This window comes from Lithobates pipiens, unplaced genomic scaffold, assembly GCF_037356315.1.
Source record: "Lithobates pipiens isolate NorthernLeopardFrog02 unplaced genomic scaffold, aLitPip1_a1.2 Scaffold_1, whole genome shotgun sequence".
In the NCBI taxonomy this organism is placed as follows: Eukaryota; Metazoa; Chordata; class Amphibia; order Anura; family Ranidae; genus Lithobates; species Lithobates pipiens.
The window spans coordinates 130,406,973-130,433,466 of record NW_027507685.1 but is presented as its reverse complement, the minus strand read 5'-3'; the positions used below and the strand labels follow the sequence as shown (position 1 = coordinate 130,433,466).

Below are 26,494 nucleotides of genomic sequence, written 5' to 3'. Positions count from 1 at the left end.
GTCCTTACAGCTTTGTTTTCCAGTATCCAATCATCTGAAGGTAGCTGCATGACCGATAGCCGTCTGGCACACACCAATAGTTGCGTTGAGAACAAAAAGACAGCTTCAGTCGGAGCAACTGTACTAACACTCCGCTGTGGTTTCTCCACCAGCTGACATACGCACTGTTGGGGAAATGTCGGCTCTTTTTTATTGAACCGGCCGATGTCTCCTGTCCTTCGGCCTGTGTATATGGGGCTTAAGATGCTGTCTACTGTATTGGTAATTAGGTCATTTGCAGAAATGGTTACTGCCAAAATGAATGTTTGGTGAGAGTGTCTGCCTGGGTTTTAATAATAAACACTGCACTCCAGACTTACCTTTAGATGTGACAGTATTTAATAAAAGAATGAACATTGCTGATATTGTGACTTTTTTATGCAACAGGCTGCATGCAATATAAACAGAACTCAATATTAAAATATGGGATTACCAAATTACATGTAAAATGAACATGTTTGCTTTGATAAATAGTCCTATTTTGCTGCCTTACAGCTGGAATTGACTGCAGTGGGCAAGAAGAAAAAAAATCAAAATGACAAAGTTTAATCTCCAAAGGCTTTTTATTTTTATAAAATATGTTAGCACATATATTTTATCCACATTTCCTTCCAAACATCCCTGTAATTATAAATTCCCCCAGCCAGACATGTCACCAGCACTGTGAGCACTGCCTGCTGGATAATCCCATCCTCTATTTGGCCTATGACTGAGTGCTGGATTTGGCAAAAATAAAATCTGAAGAAGGAACCACAATGGCCAGAGAAGCAGCAGAACAGGACTGAAATCAGCGGTCCATAAGAGGCAGGGAAAATCCAGTCTCCCACTAGGGTAAGAAAAAACGTTTCACTCTTGTTTGCTGGCTAAATTAATACTTGTGCTGCCTCATCAGAGCGCTGCCAAGGGCTTGGGCATGAGCGCTGAATCATATCAGAACCATGAATGCCCAGTAATTCATACTTGATTCACCTTGATTATGCAAAATTGCATAAGAACTGATGTGTGTGTATACAGGCAGCCTAGAACGAACGTTGCTATATCTGTCTGACTTGCATGCAGAGCACATACAATTGTTACTAAAGCTGACTGCAAGTCTTTATGGTGAATGGATGCTAATGCTCATTTGCACTTTGGTGACCAATGGATGCATGGGAAAAGTCTAAAATGTGTTCAGAGAACAGCAACATGATAATATGTAGCTAAGGAATAAACCTTTAAAGTATGCAACCTCTAACTATTTGGGTTCACTGCAGTGCCACTACCTGCCCCACTTTGGTCTTGAGGGAGGCTGTAAAATCCATGGGCATTGGGTAGAGTGGGAAGTACCCCCATACCCCGCATGCAAATGGTCTTTTCCTAAGCCAGACTGGTCACGAAAGACCTTGCCAATTAGACAGCTGCTCCAATGTCATGTACCATGCATTGGAGAATGAGCAATCTTTGGCATGCCTGCTTCTCAGATTAAGTAGTTAAGTTGTGGAACTTCCCCCATGTACCTCTGTACCAGTACCAGGCGCTCATCATACTGTTGGCCTTCATAGTACTGCGTCACCCAGCGAGGAGGCCATTTTGTTGGTGGGTTTTCTGGAGCCCTTTATTATCCAGCTCTCCTTTCCATTGTTAATAAGCTAGGTGGTCTCCGTGGATAAGAAATGGGACACTTTTGGGGGGTGGTGGTGGATAAAATTTAAGTAGAGGCTTCTCTACAAACTTTTGTTACAGATAAAGCATCAGCACTTGCGCCAATAATTACTTGAGAGCCAAACACGGTGGTATTACTATAAGCCCTAGCTGGATTTTTAGTGGTTCAGTCCTGTCCCTGTGTCTTTATTTTTTTTCATGAAATATACCAGCAGGGCACTTACCTGAGATAAGACAGCAGGCACAGAGTGAGATGACTAACTAGCTGGCATGGACACCCCTGATGGACGATATTTCACATTTGGCGGAGGGGTTGGTTAAATAACAATAAATATTTCCATCCTATCAAGTGTACGAGTGCAAATTGGCAGGTGAGGGGCCGAGGGTTAGTGCATGACCTGTTGTAAGAGAAACATGGGAGCTGCTAGTGATGGAATAATTCGAGCAAGCGGAGTCAGAGGTGGGAATCCCTCATATCTCTACTTGTTCAGAGACTCAAATTATTCTTGACAAAGCATCAGCATGAACACCATGCCACCAGCATTTTAGGAGAGATCAGCCTACATTTTTCTCTTATGGCAGGTTTTCGGTAAGCTACATTCTCACTTCTAAACCCTAACTACTATGAAATGCAAATTATACGACATACATAAAAGCAGCTTTGGCCTCCAGTTTTAGCTGTTCTGATGAGATCAGTGATATTTGCCCTTGTTTATAACGGTGTCCTTTACTGGGAATCTTTAGACTGCTGTAAAGGTTTGAAGGTTTGATACTTTCATTAATAGTTTAAACTTGCTCACAAGGTCTGATTCGCCAGGATCTAAGTGACTTTATGTTAGATATTAAAAAGGGGGTGATTGGCTAGTTTTTGTCATGATGAGTTTGGACTGGAAAGGAGTCTGACAAGTTTTGAACTCTATTGTGGAAAATGTCTGCCAATACGTTTAAGGTACACAGGAAGCAGCCTGGCTGCTTCCTGTGTACATTATTTGCGTATTTAGTCTTCCTATGACATATTAGGTGGAGCGCACTAGTTTTTCCTTTTATACATTTGATGCCAATACGTTTAGTTATCTTCTGCTGTGCTCATGAAGTCAGCTGAGGGTTCTATAAAGGTTCTCATTTATCCAGGTCATGGCATAGCAGTCACATTCAGCTGGACTGGTTCTGTAATGTTGAAGACATTTCACTTTGTATCAGTTAGCTTCTTCAGATCAGAAGAAGCTGCTTGATTAAAGGGGAACTACACTGTCTCTGAGCACCACTAACCATATTTAATTAATTTTTAATATTCAAAGCAAACTTACCCTTCATGTTTCCATGCTTTATTTGCAGAGGAAATCAATTGGAAAAACACCCCCTAGCATTTCTGGCTGTGGTCATCTTGAGTAAGGGTAGATGATTCATGTAGCATTCACTTCTTGAACCTATCTGCCCTTAGCTCAGGCATGTGGGCAGGGGGGTATATTTGGCTGAGGAACCCCCCCCCCCCCCTGAAGACTCCGACTATATACGTCGTCACCAAGGCCTGGAAATCAGGAAGTAACTGAAGAAATGTAAAAAATGTACTAATGCTAGCAGCATAAAAATAGTCAATGTTACTTGAGAGAGTAAAGTTCCACTTTAAGCAGTAACATTTCTAAATTACAGAAGAAAAACCCTAATGAAAATGTCTAAATTACAGAAGAAACCCAAATGAACGTGACTGCCTTCCACTAGCCACACTGTTCTGTGTATAGGCTATCTGTAAAGAAATATCGAGTAGGCCAGGGTATGTCCACATTCCATTATCTGCAAATGTTCCTGCAGTCATGGTGGACAAAGTCATATAAAAGGGGTTTTTAATATATGAAGATCACATCTCAAGTCATCCTCTCACATTTCCCAGACAAGCAATATACATATATTATATATTTATCTAATAAACAATTGACAATTTTTTTTGAGGTTTCCCCATTATTCTTTTCCCCTTTCCTAGTTCCCAAAAACAGACTTCTACTTTAAATAAGGACATTTTAGATCCTCTCAAAATTTTTTTTTTAATCTCTGCCAAATTGCCTGTTGGAAAGAGTTCACCAATTCCTGTCCTGGTGACACCCAAGGCTTCCTTTCTCTATATGGTCCTATAAAGAATTCACTAGGTACTGATGACAGCGGCAGTGCCCTGGGTTTCCCTGAGGGAGAAAGTGAGGGGAAATTTGCCCAATGGAGGCATAGCAGAAGATCCTAAAATAAAATTAGGATGCTTGGTTATTATTCTACTTTAAAGGTCTGTCCTGGCAATCAGGAGGGAGAGGGAGAGTAGGTAGTATATGTTCTAACCTATTCTGAATATGCTTACCAAGGGCTACTGGGATTTAGACACTGAGCTGGCAATCTAGGCACTTAAACACTGGTATTTATTGGTGTTAAAAGGAAAATGTTGAGAAATCTGAACTCTGAAGCTGTATTGAACATACAGTATATAATTAAATCTGCAAAGCTAGATTTCTTCCCGTATAGTGTGTTTTTACATAGAGCAGGATTGAACTGTCCCTTAACAATGAAAGCTTGGTTTAGGGGTGACAATGGTGAATGAATGAGGTCACTGTGTACCAGCAGCTACTAATGGCACCTCAATAAAACAGCTTAATGGTTAAGATGCACGCTGCTTTATACCCTTTTAGTAAAAGCAGAACATAAGGCAAAATCTCCAGTATTGAAAACACACAAACAGTGTCAGCTATCAGATATTATAAATGCCCTATAGCTTTAACAGTTTTGAGCTATTTTTTACCAATTAAACTTGTTAAATTATAGATTTTTTATATATAGATTCATTTTTCCCAAACTATTATCCTCTACTAAACATGAAATATATGAAGGAGCTTAAGGCTCAACCGAATGTCATCTAGTAAGCATGAAATGTATGCATTTAAGGCTTAAAAGATTGTTTTTGGTTCTCTCCGACCATGTTATCATTTAATCAGCACTTGCTTCACTTGCTATTGTCCTTCCGGCCAGGTAACGCATGCTACGGAGAGAGTAGCGCTTCAGGTGCAACGCCTGAGATTGCATGGCATGACTCGACGTGAGAGGAGGAGCCTACAGCGCGTTTCTCCAGCTTTTCACAACTCAACTATTCTCCTGGATGTCATCAGGTGCTTTCCATCTCACCACCCCTGTGCGCTGACGCACTTCCATCTCTGCATCTTCGTCCTGGATTTCAAAACAATAGGTCTGTCAGTTACACAGTATTTAAGTAAAATATTTAGAATCTTATACAGAATTTTCAATATATTAACCACTTCAAAACTGGGCACTTTCGCCCCTTCCTGTGCAGGACAATTTTCAGAGCTGTCACACTTTGAATGACAATTGCGCATACATGCAACACTGTATCCAAATTGAATTTTTTATCATTTTTTGAGACAGGCAGCGCTTACTTTGGTGGTATTTAATCACTGCTGGGTTTTTTTGCTAAACAAAAAAAAAAAAAGACTGAAAATTTTGAAAAACAAATCTTTTTCTTCATTTCTGTTATAAAATTTTGCAAACAAGGAATTTTTTTTCTTCATGGATGTGTGCTGATGGCCACTGGTGAGGAGGCACTGATTGACAGCATGGATAATCAGAGCACTAATGATCAGTGCCTTGATTATCAGTGTAAATGTCCCGTCACAGGATAGCCGGTTATCGGCTCTTCTTTCTTCACACAGTGACAACGCTGAGGAAAGGAAATGCTGATAAGCGGCATCTGTTTACATGTGATGAGCTGTGATTGGATACAGCTGATCACATGGTAAAGGGCCGCTGTGATCGCCCCTTTACCTCGATCTGTGATCAGCTGTGTCCAAAGGACTCAGTTATCACAGGGGGGCAAGGGTTATAGGAAGACGTCAATAAACTCCTGGATGACTGCACTGTAGCTGTCTTTCGACTATATCGTGGTTGGTAAGTGGTTAATAACTAAAACAATATAGTAGTGATTGTGTAGTGTGATCTGTAATCATTATTATTATTAGTAATGCCAAATCAACAAAATAATTGAATTTATGCCCAATATAACAATCTAAGTAAATCAAGAATGTTGAGATGAAGCCACTTACACTGTCAGAAACATCATCACTTTGGTTGCTCAGGATGTTGACATAGTCCTCTCTTTTGAAGTCTGAATTGTCGTCGTCTTCATATTCTGTCTGATAATCGGACTCGTCTACAAGACAGGAGGAATAAGAAGGTTAACCTGATAAAGAGCACATGGCAAATCTTACAAGTAATAGTGAGATAGAAGGAAGACATCAGTTGCGTAAATACCAGTTACAGCTCCCGTACTTTATTATGTGGTAGTTCACTCTTTATTCCAACTGGCTTTTCAGGAAAAAAATGTGACAAGGACATCACTGAAGTCATATTTATCTGTCTAGAACTCCACACATTTCATTGCTTTTCCTGCAATTATTGGCTGTTGTCCAATGTAGCATACCGTGAAGATGAAAGGAGAATTTAACAATATGGTTTAATCTAAAGACTATTAGCTCTTGGGATGAGTAATAGACCAAGCAGTAATAGCAGATCGTTAACTATATCTAGCATCCTTTTCTAGTGAGGATTAATTTTCACAGTGAAATAAAATGAGCAATTATTTATAAAACTAAAAACAATTCCTCTTACTGTCTACATTTTTTTTTATTTGAGCTATAAGCAGATATTTTTGTATGTTACGTGCATACCTGCTAATTCATTTGTGTCAAACTTTAACTAGATGCTGACCGCCGGCTGTCAAATGACGGCCAGGCGGTGCACCTATTGTGGCGGGAGGCTGTCATATGACGGCCTCCCGTTTAAACAGGGAATGCGCGCGATCGTGCGCGCGCATCCCTGTTTCTTCGGTGGCGGCGTGTCACGGAGACACCGCTCACCACCGAAGGGGGTGAACAGCCATCGGTTATGGCTGTTTACCACGTGATTTCATCACAGATGGTCACACCCCGACTGTGCACGGCGCATGCGTGTGATCGTGAGCGCGCTGCGCGTGCACGTCGGTGGCGGCGTGTTCCCTGGGAACACTGCTTGTCACCGACGCTGGTAAACAGCCATTGGCCGGCTGTTTACCCACGTGTTCGGCTGTGATCCTTTCACAGCCGATCACTAAAATGTAAACAAACCGCGGTAACGAGATGTTACCGGGTTCTCCTCCTCACACACCGATCGTGTGTGAGGAGGAGATTGCGGTAACATCTCGTCCCCCAATAAAGAGGACCTGTCACCACCCCTTATAGTACCTGTCAATCACAGTCCATCAGAGTACCTGTCACAGCCCATCAGAGTACCCGAGTACCTGTCACGGCCCATCAGAGTACCCGAGTACCTGTCACGGCCCATCAGAGTACCCGAGTACCTGTCACGGCACATCAGTGTACCCGAGTACCTGTCACGGCACATCAGAGTACCCGAGTACCTGTCACAGCCCATCAAATTACCCGAGTACCTGTCACGGTTCATCCGAGTACCCGAGTAGCTGTCACAGCCCATCAAAGTACCCGAGTAGCTGTCACGGTTCATCCGAGTACCCGAGTAGCTGTCACGGTTCATCCGAGTACCCGTTACAGCCCATCTGAGTACCCGAGTACCTGTTCCAGTCCATCTGAGTACCCAGAGTACCTGTCACAGTCCGAGTACCCGAGTACCTGTCACAGTCCGAGTACCCGAGTACCTGTCACAGTTCATCTGAGTACCTGTCACAGTTCATCTTAGTACCCGAGTACCTATCACCGTCCATATGAGTACCTGTCACAGTCCATCAGAGTACCTGAGTATCTGTCACAGCCCATCAAAGTACCCGAGTACCTGTCACAGCCCATCAAATTACCCGAGTAGCTGTCACGGTTCATCCGAGTACCCGAGTAGCTGTCACAGCCCATCAAAGTACCCGAGTAGCTGTCACGGTTCATCCGAGTACCTGTCACAGCCCATCTGAGTACCCGAATACCTGTTCCAGTCCATCTGAGTACCTGAGTACCTCTCACAGTCCGAGTACCTGTCACAGTTCATCTGAGTACCTGTCACAGTTCATCTTAGTACCCGAGTACCTGTCACAGTCCATGACTACCTGTCACCGCCCTTCAGAGTACCCAAATACCAGTCACCAGGCCATCAGAGTACCCGAGTACCTGTCACCAGGCCATCAGAGTACCCGAGTACCTGTCACCAGGCCATCAGAGTACCCGAGTACCTATCTCCAGCCCATCAGAGTACCCGAGTACCTATTTGCAGCCCATGTCTCATAGAATATACGTTGGGGTGTTTGCTTTCCAAAATGGGGTCATTTTGTGGGTAATTTCACTGTCCTGGTGGTCCAGGACCTTCAAAAGTGTGATGGGTAGGAATGAAATGAGATGTGTCATTTATGCTCCTAGAACGCCTGAACATATTACTTCAATGTTCGGCCTCTCTATGTGGCCAGGCTGTGTAAAAGTCCTACACATGTGGTATCGCCATACTCGGGAGGAGTAGCAGAATGTGTTTTGGGGTGTAATTTTTACGTTTTATTTTATTTATAGCATAAAAAAAAAAAAAAACCCACTAGTGATTAAATACCACTAAAAGAAAGCTCTATTTGTGTGGAAAAAAGGACGCAAGTTTCATATGGATACAGTGTTGGATGACTGAGTAATTGTCATTCAAACTGTGAGAGCGCTGAAAGCTGAAAATTGGTCTGGTCAGGAAGGGGGTGTAAGTGCACTGTATTGAGGTGGTTAATGTAGTTCTAAAGCCTTAAGGTTTTTTTTACCTTAATGCATTCTCTGCAGGTAAAAAACTTTCTGTGTCCAAGATCCTGATTTTGATACAGTGCTGTGCACAAGAGCAGCGTCTCTCTCCATTCTCTCATCAATGTGCTGATTGATTGCGCTCTGGCTGCTGTCAATCAATCCTATGATGAGGGAGCAGGGCAAAACTCTGCTGCCTGTGACTATAGATGCAGCCAGGGTGGCTTGGGAGCGAGCCCCCACGAGTACCCACCCAGCAAGTAACTTGCAAAGGGGGACACCCTGAAGGCGGGAGGATCCAGGAGTGCCACGGGTGACGAGAGAGGAGGATCGAGACTTCTCTATGCAAGCAGGGAAGTATTATCTTTTTTAATTTTTGTAAAGGTTTAAAATTTCTTTAAGAGATATGTACTCAGAAAAATCACAGTACTCCACCTAACAATGTCTATTTTTCGGACATCTAATGATCAGGGTCAGCATCTTCTTTCTGGACTGGGATTCAAGTTCTGATGCTTTGTCATTCCTTTTATGTGTTCACAAATGTCAGACACAGATCAGCTCCTGCTGCCACCTTTCATCTTATAACTTGCTACAAAGTTAGTCTGAGACTGAGTGAATGTGTGAGAAAATATTACAATTGTTTAATATCACTGCATAGCAATAGTGTTAAAAAACAAACAAAAAGCTGCACAACTCTCTTCATGTATGAGGGTAGCGGTTTGTGTATGTGAGTGTGTGTATGTGTAAATGACACTTTGCTACAATGTAAAGTAGTGAGTGTACAGCTTGTATAACAGTGTAAATTTGCTGTCCCCTCAAAATAACTCACACAGCCATTAGTGTCTAAACTGCTGGCAACAAAAGTGAGTACACCCCTAAGTGAAAATGTTTAAATTGGGCCCAATTAGCCATTGTCTGTCCCCGATGTCATGTGACTTGTTAGTATTACAAGGTCTCAAGTGTGAATGGGGAGTAGGTGTGTTAAATTTGGTGTTAACGCTCTCACGCTCTCCTATTGGTCACTAGAAGTTCAACACGGCACCTCATGGCAAAGAACTCTCTGAGGATCTGAAAAAAAAAGAATTGTTGCTCTACATAAAGATGGCCTAGGCCAGTGGTGGTGAACCTTGGCACCCCAGATGTTTTGGAACTACATTTCCCATAATGCTCAACTATACTGCAGAGTGCATGGGCATCATGGGAAGTGTAGTTCCAAAACATCTGGGGTGCCTAGGTTCGCCATCACTGGCCTAGGCTATAAGAAGATTGGCAAGACCCTGAAACTGAGCTGCAGCACGGTGGCCAAAACCATACAGTGGGTTAACAAGACAGATTCCACTCAGAACAGGCCTTGCCATAATCGACCAAAGAAGTTGAGTTCACGTGTTCAGCGTCATATCCAGAGGTTGTCTTTGGGAAATAGACATATGAGTGCTGCCAGCATTGCTGCAGAGGTTGAAGGGGTGGGGGGTCAGCCTGTCACACTGCATCAAATTGGTCTGCATGGCTGTCGTCCCAGAAGGAAGCTTCTTCTAAAGATGATGCACAAGAAATCCAGCAAACAGTTTGCTGAAGAAGAGCTGACTACGGACATGGATTACTGGAACCATGTCCTGTGATCTGATGAGACCAAGATAAACTTATTTGACTCAGATGGTGTCGAGCGTGTGTGGCGGAAACCAAGTGAGAAGTACAAAGACGTGTGTCTTGCCTACAGTCAAGCATGGTGGTGGGAGTGTCATGGTCTGGGGCTGCACGAGTGCTGCCGACACTGGGGAGCTACAGTTCATTAAGGGAACCATGAATGCCAGCATGTACTATGACATACTGAGGCAGAGTATGATCCCCTCCCTTCAAAGACTGGGCCGCAGGGCAGTATTCCAACATAACAACTCCAAGAAGACCACTGCCTTGCTAAAGAAGCTGATGGTAAAGGTGATGGACTGGCCAAGCATGTCTCCAGACCAAAACTTTATTGAGCATCTGTGGGGCATCCTCAAATGGAAGGTGGAGGAGCGCAAGGTCTCTAACATCCACCAGCTCTGTGATGTCGTCATGGAGGAGTGGAAGAGGACTCCAGTGGCAACCCGTGAAGCTCTGGTGAACTCCATGTTCAAGAGGGTTAAGGCAGTGCTGGAAAATAACACACAATATATTGGCACTTTGGGCCTAATTTGGAAATTTTCATTTAGGGGTGTACTCACTTTTGTTGCCAGCTGTTTAGACATTAATGGCTGTGTGTTGAATTATTTTGAGGGGACAGCAAATTTACACTGTTATATAAGCTGTACACTCACTACTTCACATTGTAGTAAAGTGTCATTTCTTCAGTATTGTCACATGAAAAGGTATAACAAAATATTTACAAAAATGTGAGTGGCGTACTCACTTTTGTGAGATAGTGTGTGTATATAATATACATACACATACACCGTACCAATGCTTTTAGGTTCCTTTGTAGTTTGTCTAATGCACATTGCAACAAAGATTTTTCCAAAACAAAACATTTTCTCTGGAGGTTGTCGCGCACTTGGAATCTCGTGGATGCAAACAAAGCCTAAATTGTGACTCAAGGGCGATGCGTGTTTCCAGCAAGTTTTTGAAACGCACAACAAAGCCTAAGTTTTCCATGTGAGTTGCCACACGTTTTGAAATGCGCACATGCCAACACAGCCTAAAAGGCAATGCTAGAGCAATGCGTGTTTTCAGCATTTACAAAATTGTGCATTTGCTGTGTGACTTTCTATACGTTTAAAATAACACAGCCAAAATAACACAGCCTAAATGACAACGCAAGCGCAATTCTGAAAAGTGTGGCACAGCTTGCATTTTCTGTGCATTTAGCTGTGTGTTCGGAAACACCCAGGAAACATCACACCTGCTCTGCCATTCAGGCTGCATTCACATCTGCATGTTTCAGAATACATGGCAATCTGCACAGGGAACACATACTTTGCCACATGTTTGGAAATGCATGGCAAACATATGTTGCACTTCGGTTACGGCAACCTGCACAGAAATTACGCACTTTGACGTGCATTTTGAAAATGAGGGGCATCACGCTTGCGTTGCCATTTAGCCTGCATTAGCATCCGCATGTTTCCAAATGCATGGGCAACCCACACAGAAAACATGGCTTGCCATTTAGGTTGCATCCACAACTGTGCATTTCACAACGCGTATGGTGCGTTTTCTGTATAGGTTGCCATGCGTTTGGAAGCACCCTAAATGGCAATGCTCCTTTGCCCCGTGTTTCCGAAACATGGAGAAAAATGCATGTTTCTGTGCAGGTTGCAGTGCATTTAGAAACACCCAGATGTGAATCCAGGCTGTTAATGACGCCCAAAAATTTTGAGCACCAGCCGCCACTGTTCTATCCCCTCTTCCATTCTAGATGACATTGGGCTTTGCTATTGCCGGCTGTGCCTTTCTATTCTGGTGACAACCATGCAGGTGAAGTAAGGGAAAACCTTAAAGTGGAGTTCTACCCCAAAGTGGAACTTCCACTTTAAGGAGTCCTAATACCCTGACAGGCCAGCTCCCACTTCCGCCCATGCTGCCTAGGCAACTCCTCCTCCTCCCCCCGCAATCTTCTTGGACAGGTCACAGGTCCCAGAAGATTGCTTGGCCATTCAGGCCAGCGTAGCTCGCACATGCGCCGTGTGCACCCAGCTGCGAAGCAGAAAGCCGTCACCGCCGCGTGCCTACACTAGTGATGCCAGCGCAGAGGAGAGGAGTGGGAGAAAACCAAGGCTTTGGGTGGCCGCATCGCTGGACTGTGGGACAGGTGAGTGTCTATTAAAAGTCAGGAGCTACACATTTTTTGTAGCAGTTGATTCTTAATAAACTGAAAAACGAGTGGCACTCCGCTTTAGCTTTCAAATTACAGATAGAACAGAAACCTGAAAGAACATTTTAAAATCCCTTCTCGATTCTAAATAAAAAATATAAAATGTGTCTGGAGTCAGGCCAAGTTCACACTGGCATTAAAAGCAGGCGGTTGAGAACCGTTAAAAACACCCCTCAAACGCCTATACAAATGACACAGTAGACTGCTCACAGTGCTGTTCTCATTATCAAAACATGAAGCATTAGCATTGCTTCAAAATTGAAGCCTCATGTGGAGTCTGGAGACATTTGAAACCTTTTGAGGCCTCCCATTCAAATCTATGGTAACATTTTGAAAATGCTCTGGCAGGCATTTGCAGTGTGGTTGCAGAGCATTAAAATGTATTTATGGTATTTTCTGTACTGTCACTTCCGATTTAAAAATGGGCATTTGTGGCACGGTTTTAATACTCTTTGACGCTCATCAAACGCTTCAAAACAGTGCATAGCATTTGGGAAGCGGTTTTAACTCATCATCAACACTTATAAACCATCAGTCTAATGCACATACTGACGCTATAGGAGCATTTGTTCAGCGTTAAAAATTCAGTCAAGTGTGAACAAGTCCTTAGGCTTCAAACGACCAATGAACCCTCTATGAGAAAATTGTTGAATAATATGAATCGGTACACAATACAAAATAAAATGTCAGATCCTGGAATGCAACATCACAATCTGATGTCTGCATTGGAACAATGGACTATTCTCATGGCTGCACATGAAGGAGAATTCTATTTCAGGATAGATGGACTCGAGCCAGCCAGAATAGCACCAGATGTCCGTAGCTTTTTCATATAAATTGACGGTCTCTCCAATTGCTTAATGAATACGTTGGCTTAACAGACGTCTGCGTATAATGAGATTTTCAAAGAGTGAGGCAGTGACGCTGAGCCCTGGGGAGCCCTGAGGAACATGAAATGCCCAATGACAATCACTGGAGGAAGTAATGGCTGCGGAGGTTGACTCCAATCGATTGTTATTGATAGGAAATGCTGGGAGGGGGAAGTGGTCTCTCTGGACAGCATGCTAGTAAGTCCCTTACTAGAAGATGCAGGGAGTTTCTCGTTAGCCAGTTACATATAAATTCATTACCACCCACACAATCCAGCGCCACTTGTGTTGAACTAAATGGGACCTTTACTGGCTTTTCCCACTGATTAACATTTTGGTGGTATCATTTTTAGGCCACTCTAGCCCTGTGATGATGCATGTTGCTTGGCTTTTAAAATGCTGGAACCAAGAGGTTAGCCATTGGAGTACCACCTTCTACTAGGCAAATTCTATTGCTTATACAGCATCTCACAAAAGTGTGTACACCCCTCACATTTTTGTAAATATTTTATTATATCTTTTCATATGACAACACTGAAGCAATTACACTTTTCTACAATGTAAAGTAGTGTACAGCTTGTAAAACAGTGTAAATATGCTGACCCCCTCAAAATAACTCAACACACAGCCATTAAGGTCTAAACCGCTGCCAACAAAAGTGAGTACACCCCTAAGTGAAGATGTCCAAACTGGGCCTAACCAACCATTTTCCCTCCCCGTGTCATGTGATTCGTTAGTGCTACAAGGTCTCAGGTGTGAATGGGAAGCAAGTGTGTCAAATTAGGTGTTATCGATCTCACTTTCTCATACTGGTCACTGGAAGTTCAAAATGGCACCTCATGGCAAAAAAATCTCGGAGGATCTGAAAAAAATAATTGTTGCTCTACATAAAGATGGCCTAGGTTATAAGAAGATTGCCAAGACCCTGAAACTGAGGTGCAGCACGGTGGTCAAGACCATACAGCGGTTTAACAGGACAGTTTCCACTCAGAACAGGCCTCGCCATGCTTGACCAAAGAAGTTGAGTGCATGTGCTCAGCGTCATATCCAGAGGTTGTCTTTGGGAAATAGACATATGAGTGCTGCCAGCATTGCTGCAGAGGTTGAATGGGTGGGGGGTCAGCCTGTCAGTGCTCAGACCATACGCCGCCCACTGCATCAAATTGATCTGCAGGGCTGTCGTCCCAGAGTGAAGCCTCTTCTAAAGATGATGCACAAAAAAGCCTGTAAACAGCTTGCTGAAGACAAGCAGACTAAGGACATGTATTACTGGAACCATGTACTGTGGTCTGATGAGATCAAGATAAACTTATTTGCTTCAGATGGTATCAAGCGTGTATGATGGCAATCAGTTGAGGAATAACAAAGACAAGTGTGTCTTGCCTACAGTCAAGCATGGTGGTGGGAGTGTCATGGTCTGGGGCTGCATGAGTGCTGCAGACACTGGGGAGCTACAGTTCATTGAGGGAACCATGGATGCCAACATGTACTGTGACATACTGAAGCAGAGCATGATCCCCCTCCCTTCGGAGACTGGGCCACAGGGCAGTATTCCAACATAACGATCCCAAACACACCTCTAAGATGACCACTGCCTTGGAAGCCAAGGGTAAAGGTGATGGACTGGCCAAGCATGTCTCTAGACCTAAACCATATTGAGCATTTGTGGGGCATCCTCAAATGGAAGGTGGAGGAGCGCAAGGTCTCTAACATCCACTAGCTCTGTGATGTCATCATGGAGGAGTGGAAGAGGACTCCAGTGGCAACCTGTGAACTCCATGCCCAAGAAGGTTAAGGTAGTGTTGGAAAATAATGGTGGGCACACAAAATATTGACACTTTGGGCCCAATTTGGACATTTTCACTTAGGGGTGTACTCACTTTTGTTGCCAGCGGTTTTGAGGGGACAGAAAATTTACACTGTTATACAAGCTGTACACTCACTACTTTACATTGTAGCAAAGTGTTGTCACATGCAAAGATATATTAAAATATTTTCAAAAATGTGAGGGGTGTTTTTGCCTTTGTGAGATACTGTACTTCTATTTAGCCAGCATCCATGCTGGCATCTCTGAAATGTCAGACAATTGCCAACAATTCTGAGTTCTGTCCATAACTGTACACCCTATGGCATGCCCACCATGCCACAGCAATGCAGTTTCACTACTGAGGCTCCAAGCATTGGTCTGTTGGGAGGCAGGTGACCTGTCATATGCTCTGTCATATGTAGGAGCAATAGGATTTTTACAGTGCAATAAAGAGGCAATTAAAATAGTAAAGGGTGTTGAACACAGATGTGTGGCCACCTGAATCCTGTCTACATTGTGTTGTTCTCCTATATTTTACCTTAGCACAGTGAATGACAGTCATGTACAAAGCAAATCTGCTGCATGTAGGGTTATACCAATGTAATAGGCAGCAGGGGCAGGAGAGGATAGTGGGTTGTTTGGCCACACTAAGCATAATGCATCAGAGGTGATGTTCAGATGACTTCTTAAACAGATGTCTACACCCATCCCAAACTGTGGTCATATATAGTAGGGGCTGCAATTGCTGACTTGTATTTCATGGTGCAGGCTCTTGACGTTGCTGGTTGCAGGCTTGTTTACACCGGAATGCAGTGGGGGAAGCCCACATTCCATGCGTGTTCCTAGCACTACGTTTAAAACGCATTGGGTGTGTGACAGGGGTCGACCGATTATCGAAGCAGTCGATTATCAGGGGCAGATATTCATATTTTTCAAATTATCGGTCAGAAACGTACCTTTATTGCTGATATTGGTCAAACCTCCTCCCCCTTTCCCCGCGGCAGTCTCTGCCAATCTCTGTCAGCGGTGCGGTTGGCAGCAGAGAGATGGCAATCTCTCACTGCCCACCTCGCATCACCGCTGTGGAAAGTGATAGACTGCATATGGGTGGCAAGTGACAAGCTGCATCTGGTGGCAGGTGATGTACAAAATATAGGCATCTAATATCAGCTATTGGCCTGAAAGGCAGCCAAAAAATTGGTATTGGCCCTGGAAAAAAAAGATATTGGTTGACTCCTAGTGTACGTTCTGCTGTGGGTGTCAATATAATCCTAACTACACCCCAAACGCAGATGGCAAATTCAGTGCATTTACCTGCACAGGATTTCGATCCGGTGCAGTGCATTTTTGAAACATAAGGCATGCACTATTTTTGGTACGATCCAGTGCAATTTAAGCCTATTCAAATAAATGGGCTGAACATTGCATTGCATAGGAGTCGCATCATGGACCACGTTCCTGTGCAATTCAGGTATGAACCAGACTGGCATGTGTGTATCAGATCACTAGTCCCTAATTAGTAAAGCCAAAGTGAGGCTGGTGGTACTGAAGCTTGCACTTTTTAAAAGTTGTAAATGATGGCAGCACCTACAGCATATGGCTGATGTAGGGGTAGGACTACAGAGCTAGACTGCCTGTGCTGCCTAAATCTCCCATATACTGTGTTTATCTTCGCTTTTCAGAAAAAGCCTTGTAATTGAAAAGTACCCCAAGCACAGAGAAAGTCGAACATTTATGAAGTCCATATGATTGAGTATGACACACAAATATCAACCATCATAAAAGATACAACCACCTTAAAGCCAAAATGTAGGCATCGAGTTTAGTTAAAACCCCTCAAACACATTTTCTAAAAGCAGAGTACCTGGAGAATAAAATATCGGTAGTTCCAATTTTTTAGGCCACACAATATTGTGCAATGGCTTATCAAGCAGAAAAGTTCACTAAAAATATATATTTGAGGTAACAAGTAAATAGATCCCTAACATGGCAACCAATACATTTGTATGTTTCCGCAAAATGACAACATACTTTGGTACCCTATATTTTACATAAGTGATGATTTAAAAGCCCCTACAGGGCATCAGTTTAGAGTTAACTATAAATTATGGACCTAAAATTATAGCTCTCACTCTAGGCATACCTAATAACAAGCAATGTCCTTGTACACAGGTGCCCCGACAGGTGCATTTAGGGCTTTACAAATGCAAACACACCCTGCCTGCTATAGCAACTGGGGGTGTGTGTGTAAAACTTATGATGTCACTGATGTAAGCCCTACTTTGGTGGCAGTGAAAAGGTTAAACAACACAGCCACCTTCCTGCCCTGTAAGTAATAAGATGAGCTTATATATCACTTCTCTCTTCCTGTCAGCAAATCACGGGATAACACAAGTTCCATCTAAAAATACGTTAAAAGTTTCTTTATAAAAGACAAATCTGCATTAATTGCTATTTATTTATTACAGGTACTTCTATAGCACCGTCAATTTATGCAGCGATTTACATATATATTTATACAAAAACAAGAACTTGGTCATGGGACTTTAAATGAGGCTAAACACCTATAAACTGAATAGTATACATGATAACAAATTTATTTGGAATAATAGTAAAATACATATTAACAATTTGATGGATATAATAAAATACCAACAATAAATATAAAAGGGATATAGAGAGCTGATCCATAATAAGTGATGGTAATAAACATAGTAAATTCATAAAAGTTATTAATGCTCATATACATGATCTTTGATGGAGATACATGATTTTGGCAGATGGAAATGCATGAGTACAAAATTTATAAAGATCCACAAAATGTCTCTACATCCTATAACGCTACGCGTTTCGTGGATTAGTTTCCACTTCCTCAGGAGTAGATGCAAAAAATTATAGCTCAGTTCCAAACAAGGGGGAGAGAGAGAGCCTAGCAGTTCTGAGGGTGGGGGAGTCCAGGGAATGTCTACCCTAGTGGGCTGTGGCATGGTGACCTACACGGACCTCAAGGAAAAATGGAAGGCAGACTAAGGTTTCAACATAAAGAGAATCCATAGCTTGTGTGTATAGATGATGGCACAATGAGCCAGAAATTTTATGTAAAGCTCAATAGTAGAGAAGAAGGTTCAATGCTCCCCCTTCTTTGGAGTGGATCTATAATATTTTGCATCTACTCCTGAGGAAGTGGAAACAAATCAATGAAACGCGTAGAGTTATACGATGTCAAGAAATTTATGGCTCGTTATGAATTTTGCACTCATACATTTCCAGCTGCCAAAATCGTGCATCTCCATCAAAACATCATTCATATGAACATAACTTTGTAGACATAACTTTTATGAATTGACTTTTTATTATGATTACTTATTGCTCAGCTCACCATATCCCCTTCTTTTTGTTTATTATTGGTATTTTATTATGTCCACCAAATTTATTTATATATATATTTTACTACTATGCAATAAATATGTAATCATGTATACTATTCTGTTTAAGTGTTTAGCCTCATGACCATGTTCTCATTTTTGTATACATATATTTAGGGATGGATGCTCATCACTCATGGTGCCATAGACCATATTCTTTTTTTTTTCTTTACTTTTTTTATTGTACATCAGTCCCTGTCCTCAAGGAGCTTACACGCTACAGTCCCTAACTCATACTAATACATGCACATACTAGGGCATTTTAGACAGGAGCCAATTAAACTACCAGCATGTCTTTGGGTGTAAGAAGAAACCAGAGTACCCGGAGAAAACCTATTATATACGTGTCTGGAGTTAAGCTTTCAAGGAAACTGTTACCGAAAGGAAAATAGAGGCTGCTGACCTTAGTCTGAATATATGAGTTACTGGGCTGCCTACAACCTCAATGCCTTTTGAATAGAAAAAAATAAAAGCCAGAGGAAGGTCAAGACTCCTGATCTGTATATATGTCCTGGCTCCATGGCTCAAGACACCTTTTGAAGTCAGTGGATCAACAGCCAGGCAACTGGCAATTTTGCAGGCACAGTTCAGAAATGCCAGCTGACATATTTTCTTCGCACAGATGAACTTTAGAAAAACTACAATCATGCACAAATGTCACTAACCTATTCACGACTGTGTTAAAAATATATGCAGTAGTAGGTAGAGTGCCTATGGTGGTCTGTGGTTGTGTGCTCAGAGTACTCTCATTGCATGCTCCCAGCACACTCACTGAGCTGTCACTAACAGTTCTTGGTCACAGCTTCTGATCTGGAGCCAGTAGGCAGGCCCTGATCATGTGACCGAGTGAGAGCTGATCATGTGATCATCAAGCTGCTCCATTTAAAGGACTGTGAGGCAATGTGAAGGGATTAGTGTTTGCCCTTGTTACAACCCTCAATAAAAAGGAAACAAAACAATTCACTTACGGCCTATGTTCAAAGAATTTTGTTTGCTTCAAGCTTGTTTTTGCACTCCAAATTCCAATAAAACTTTAAAGGAATGCAAAACTGCTTGAAGCAGGTAAACAGCAGGTCTGAAGGAGGTCAACTGCATGCCAAATGCCTGTCAACGAATTCTGAATGATCTCAGAAGCGCCTTGGGCTGACGTCAAACTGACGCACAGATACAAACCCCAAAGCTTGTTGATACAGGCCTTAATGTTCAGCCGGTATGGTGTTATTATCAGATATTCCTAGTATGCTATACATTTTGTAATGTGTAAGCACACTGTTCCCCTATGAAGGTGGACACATAAGAAGTTTTGCACTTACCATCAACGGCTGTCTTCACAGGTTCAATCCTAGACACGATCTCTGCAAGGTCTGTGAAGGAGGCGTTGGGGCAGGTGTTCAGCTGTGGACCAAGCGTGAAAAAGACCAGGTAAGATTTATATAGGATGACTAACCAAAAAACTGGCAATTATTAGGCAACAATTATTTAATTTTTTTATCCAAACAGGACAAAGCAACAGGTATGCTTTAATGCCTCTCATAACGGCTGCACATATTCACCTTCCCTTCACTTGGCAGTAAAAAAAAAAAAAAAATGAATATCTGCTACCTCTGGGTATGGAGAAGCAGTTAAATATCTTTAAATATCTCTATGTGACAGCGCTGGTGCTTGGTGATTTTTTCTGCAACAGGAATTTGTAGAGACTGGAAGATATACAAAATATCACATGAAATCAATATATATAATAAACATAACGATCAATACCAATGAGCATGACCATAGTACAAGCCCCAAATGGGCACAGGAATATGCAGCTGTTAAAATTACTGTTGTGTTTAGGTCACAAAGCAATCCCCTAGGGCAGTGATGGCAAACCTTGGCACCCCAGATGTTTTGCAGCTACATTTCCCATTATGCTCAACTACACTGCAGAGTGCATGAGCAACATGGGAAATGTAGTTCCAAAACATCTGGGGTGCCAAGGTTTGCCATCACTGCCCTAGGGCGAGTCAAGGATCACCTCCCTCAACATAGCCCATGAATACCAACACTGGGGAGAAAAAAAAAGTCATCAAGACTGGCGTCTATAGGTTCTGTTGAACGAGGCAGTCCTTGACCAGCTCTATGGTCATGCTCATTGGTATTGATGTCTATTATATACTGTATGTTGATTATGTGTGATGATATTTTTGTATATCTTCTAGTCTCTACAAATTCAAATTTTCCCCTGAGGAAGAAAGCAATTCTGAAAGACATTGAGAGAAACAGAATTGTGCCCATCATATTTTTTTTTTAAACAATGTTCTTTTATTGAAAAACTTGAGCATGGTATAAAAATCACGTATAAAATTTCACATATAAAATAACAAAGTCACTTTATATACAGACATAGGAAGAAAGGAGCTTAGATCACATAGCTAGCCTTAAAGATCAATTGCAAATACTCCACCATCAATACCCGTTAACAGTATCCAATGAGGAGAGTTCCAAAAGAGTGGCTCAACTGTGCACCAGAGGGAGGAAACAAAGGGCATCCTTCCCTATGCCGTCCATGGCAGCCACAGTTGGTCAAATTTTTTATGGCAATTCCTGCTGAGGTATGTCATGTTTTACACAGGAAGTGCCGTATTTATAGCCTTTTCCCACAAGACTCAAATCCTGAACTGCTCTTTTAATTTAAAATATCTTATAATAGCCAGCTGCTGTTTTAAATTCAAGTGTAATTATTAATACTCACAGTTGTAGGTATATTTGCTTATTATATATTTAGACTTCCTGCCTAGCAGTGCTACAGGTTTAAGCCTTGCTTATCCTGCCAAGCAGTCAGCCTGGTTGCAAATACCTTTCTTTTGCTAAATCTAATGACATGAAAAGTGAACTGTTCTCCAGGCTGCCAGAACTAAGTTATTGTGAGAAGCGCTATTTTTGTATTACTACTATTTGTAGCAAAAAACATGTATTCTTCCCCCCCCCCCCCCCCCCAAATAATAATGTGATTTGGTAAGGCTATAAGGACCTATTGATTCCTGTGAAATTAATTTTAGACCCCTTTCACACTGGAGGTGTTTTTTAGGTGCTTTAGCGCTAAAAATAGCGCCTGTAAAAATCCTCATCTGCAATCCCAGTGTGAAAGCCGGAGTGCTTTTACACTGGAGCAGTGCGCTGGCAGGATGGCAAAAAAAAGTCCTTACAAGCAGCTTCTTTGAGGCTATATACCGCTCCTGAAGTGCCGCTGCTGCGCTTTTAACCCTTTATTTGCCCGTTAGCGAAGGTTAAAAGTGCCCCGTTAGCACCCAAAAACAACGGTAAAGCACCATTAAAACTAGCGGCCCTTTACCGCCGACGCCCCCACGCTGGCAGTGTGAAAGGGCCTCTTAATGATTAGCCCACTTTAAGAACAAACCTGTCTGCCCACCTTCCTTTTTGGAGTTGATGTGGAGTTTAGAGGCTGCAGACATGCTGACCCCAATGCAGGCTCTATGACTGAACAAGGGCACTCTGTCTATTCCCTTCCCTGAACATGGGAAGTTTTAAAGCACAGTGCTTGGGAAGTGCTGTTTGCAGCCTTGTAAACATTCCCCATGTGTGAAAAGGCTTTAACGCCTGGACCACAGAATATAGATCTATACAAAGCCGACACCAGTAGCCTGTGGGTGGATGGAGCCGTGACATTTTGCCTTTAAATAAGATTTCTTTTTTCCAGTTTCTCCCCTGCGGGTCGCAGGATACAGCATCAATAACGCACCTTTTAATCTCGAGCCAAAAAGCATTTACTTTCCATTTACCTGTAAGCCGTTCCTGCATGCAAAACCCAGAATGCCATCTGTTTAATGCAATTAAGTCAATCAGACCGAGTTTAGACCTTGTCCCATAGTACCGGGCTGCGAGCCAGAAAAAACATTGATCTGCCCCTCAGCTGGAATTGAGGTCCCGGTTTGACATTACGAATGGCATTTACTGTAACCATCGTCACTGCATATAATCATGCCCATCATTCTAAATTACTGGGCCCTGCCTTAAAAGCTCAATCTATCCAAAACTCATACTCCAGCTCAGTCTACAAAATAATATTTCAGTTCAATGCTATTTTAGTTATTGGTGGAGCCTGGTGGTCAGTCACTGTCCTGTTGTATGTATTGAATGATCCCCACAGTTTAATGCTCAGCATCCACCAAACATCAAACCTGAATTCCATTCAAACTTCTATATACACAGATAAAATACACATTTAAGAGCAGTATTACCTGCTAAAGAATTTTTATGTCTATCCAGTTCTATAATTTACACAGCTGTGCTCCACCGAGAGACCTGAGCTTTCCCGGCTGCAGTTTCACTTATAGGTCTCCTTTCCAACACCACCTTGTGACCGGGCAGTGAAAGGAGTAGTAGCTCACTGATAAGCCCTCTTCCCTCTATCATTCCGATCTCTCCTTCTGTCAGCAGGGTTCCTTGAACTCCAGCACAACTCACAAGAAACGTGTGCCCGCTTCTCCCTCCACCTCTCTGCTGTACAGTATAGACTGCAAGAGGCCAATATCAAGTCCAGTTTATGTATTTACAATATTTGCATTAAAAAATACATTAGATTATGTATTGATGATTACAAAGCTGCACTCATTTATGTTTTTCATATATCTGCTTAGAGATGAACTTTAAAATATGGGGATAGGCAGCAATGGCAGCTTAAAAATTTCCATCTACCACGTTCCTTTAAAATTATTGTTATGGGGGACAACGATTAAGCACATGATACTGTGTGAAACATGTCTGCCTTGATTATTGTTTTTCCTGTGGTGTGTCACTTGGATGGATTAATAAATGACTCATATATAAATTATCATCTTGAGTGCAGCCGTTTCTTCCTTTTTGCTATGGGGGCAGACAGCGACAGGGAGGAGCAGACAGTGCCGCCAGGGGACCCTAGAAAAGGAGGTTCAGGGTTGCACTGTACAAAACCATTGTAAAGAGCAGATAAGTATAACCTATTTGTTATAAAAAAAAGTTAACCTTTACAATCACTTTACGTTTCTATTACACGGTGCACAGCACAGGAAGCAGCAATAATATATCTCATACATTCAGATTTCCTTCACACTGTACAAGACCGTAATCCCAAGCCATTTGCACAAGTGATTAACCTCTCCAAGCGTACCGTCACAGTACAGACGGCGCTGAATTCTCTTCTGCTGGCAGTCTGAAGACCCTCCCTCATGAGAGAAGAGATAAACAAGGAGATCTAATTATTGTATTCATTGATTCCGCTAACCCACACGCATGTGTGTATAGTGAGCTGCAAACATCCAGTGTACATAGGTCACTGATGAACTGACTTTTCAGCTCTATGGGGAATGAATATCCAGCGGGAGACATTCTGAAGGATGCTTTACCTCTGCTCAGGCTTTTCTTAGGACTGTGGAAAGTGGACAGTTACAGAAATCAAGACTGGCAAATGATCAACTATGGGATTCACACTGCCAGTTTAGTAGTATTCCATGCCAGATTATTGCTATGGAGATCTTCATGTGTTCTGTTAAGGAGTAAATTGTTTTCCACATAAACAGCAAAAGTAGCATAATCGTGCATAGTAGTAAATCTTTTATTGGCAGGTTCAGCTTGAAGGATAACTAAATCCAAGAACAAAAATGCTATATACTGTATTTCACAAAAGTGAGTACACCCCTAAGTGAAAATGTCCACATTTGGCCCAATTAGCCATTTTCCCTCCCCGATGTCATGTGACTCTTTAGTGTTACAAGGTCTCATCTGTGAATGGGGAGCAGGTGTGTTAAATGCGGTGTTATCGTTCTCACTCTCTCATACTGGTCACTGGAAGTTCAACATGGCATCTCATGGCAAAAAAACTCTGAGGATCTGAAAAAAAAAGAATTGTTGCTCTACATAAAGATGGCCTAGGCTATAAGAAGATTGCCAAGACCCTGAAACTGAGCTGCAGCATGGTGGTCAAGACCATACAGCAGTTTAACAGGACAGGTTCCATTCAGAACAGGCCTTCGCCATGGTCAAGCAAAGAAGTTAAGTGCACGTGCTCAGCGTTCTATCCAGAGGTTGTCTTTGGGAAATAAACGTATGAGTGCTGCCAGCATTGCTGCAGAGGTTGAAGGGGTGGGGGGTCAGCCTGTCAGTGTTCAGACCATACGCCCTACACTGCACCAAATTGGTCTGCATGGTTGTCATCCCAGAAGGAAGCCTCTTCTAAATATGATGTACAAGAAAGCCCGCAAACAGTTTGCTGAAGAAAAGCAGACTAAGGACATGGATTACTGGAACCATGTCCTGTGGTCTGATGACCAAGATAAACTTATTTGGTTCAGATGGTGTCAAGCGTGTGTGGCGGCATTCAGGTGAGGAGTACAAAGACAAGCATGTCTTGCCTACAGTTAAGCATGGTGGTGGGAGTGTCATGGTCTGGGGCTGCCGACACTGGGGAGCTGCAGTTCATTGAGGAAACCATGAATGCCAACATATACTGTGACATACAGGGCAGTATTCCAACATAACAACCCCAAACACATCTTCAAGATGACCAATGCCTTGCAAAAGAAGCTGAGGGTAAAGGTGATGGACTGGCCAAGCATGTCTCCAGACCTAAACCCTATTGAGCATCTGTGGGGCATCCTCAAATGCAAGGTGGAGGAGTGCAAGGTCTCTAACATCCACCAGCTTTGTGATGTTGTCAGAGGAGTGGAAGAGGACTCCAGTGGCAACCTGTGAAGCTCTGGTGAACTCCATGCCCAAGAGGGTAAAGGCAGTACTGGAAAATAATAGTGGTCACACAAAATATTGACACTTTGGGCCCAATATGGACATTTTCACTTAGGGGTGTACTCACTTTTTGTTGGCAGCGGTTTAGACATTAATGGCTGTGTGTTAAATTATTTTGAGGGAACAGCAAATTTACACTGTTATACAAGCTGTACACTAACTACTTTACATTGTAGCAAAGTGTAATTTCTTTAGTGTTGTCACATGAAAAGATATGATAAAATATTTACAAAACTGTGAGGGGTGTACTCACTTTTGTGAGATACTGTATCATTGCAGCTTACAGACCCTTGTGTTGGTTCCTTTCTTTCCCCCCAAGCTAAAAGCATTTTTAGCAAATATAGAAAATACCTATTAACCTTGCTAGAAATGCATTATACTTGCCACATCCTGTGAGCTGCACCAAAGTTTATCTACCTTCCTAGCCATTCAAAATGATTTTTCAACAAAATAATAGAACAATATAATGCACAGAGACATGTATGGATGGGAGAGTTTGCTGTGAATATTAAGTCCAGTCTAAACCTATTTAATCTTAAACCTGCTCCCACCCCCATTCTAAGTTCTATACCAACTAGCAGGGCTGGACTTACCATTGGGCTTGACTGGGCTCAAGCCCATGGGCCCCGCCCAATAGGGGGCCCCATGGTCCCCGCTGAGATACACAGCTGAGTGTACTTGACTCGGCTTGGCTCACAGTCACGCCCAGTCCCACCCTATGATGGACATAACACAGGGACTGGGCGTGACTGTGAGCCGAGCTGAGTACACTTGGCTACTCTCGGCTCTGCTCGGGACTACAAGAGGACCCGAGAGCCGCCGAGATACACAGTACACTGTATCTCGGTGGCACAATTTTTAAACTTCAAGACTGCAATGACAAGGCTGCCAATGACAATGGGGCAATGCTGCAAATAACAAGGCTACACTGACAAGTCTGCAAATGACATTGACAAGGCTGCATTGATGGGCATTTAAATGTAATTTTTTTCCTTAAACTTCCCTCCTAAACTTGGGGTGCCTGTTATACGCCGATAAACACTGTAATGTATAGAAGGTAGGGCCCGAAAGTGACTCAAGCCCAGGGGCCCCCACCAACCTAAGTCCTGCCCTGCCAACCATCCTGTAGAGGAAAGATGTGTATACTAGCCTATTCCCTGGGCGCTCATGATCTCCCCAGTATGCAGTTTCAGGGGAGAGGAGAGATCAACGACACTAGCTGCAATGCCTGGACGATGGAATCACCGCTAGGCTTAGTATTGGGCATTCATTTTCTCGGTTGAAGTTGGCATTGGGAGCTGATCGTGTGACTGGACTAGAGCGCTCCAGGTTATAGG

At 42.7% G+C, this 26,494-nt stretch overlaps 1 protein-coding gene across 2 annotated transcripts in view; it reads right to left on the bottom strand.

The window, feature by feature from the left end:
* Window positions 1-583: 583 nt before the first annotated feature.
* The window catches only part of PNPLA7 (patatin like domain 7, lysophospholipase), a 620,671-nt gene continuing 594,760 nt past the window's right edge, over window positions 584-26,494 (bottom strand). For both annotated transcript variants that reach the window (XM_077476726.1, XM_077476735.1), the window contains 3 exons: window positions 19,694-19,775; window positions 5,769-5,875; window positions 584-4,878 (listed from right to left, as the gene is read on the bottom strand). In XM_077476726.1, the coding sequence (XP_077332852.1) occupies window positions 4,795-4,878; window positions 5,769-5,875; window positions 19,694-19,775 (273 nt within the window). In that variant the 3' untranslated portion in view covers window positions 584-4,794. The remainder of the gene's footprint in view (window positions 4,879-5,768; window positions 5,876-19,693; window positions 19,776-26,494) is intronic.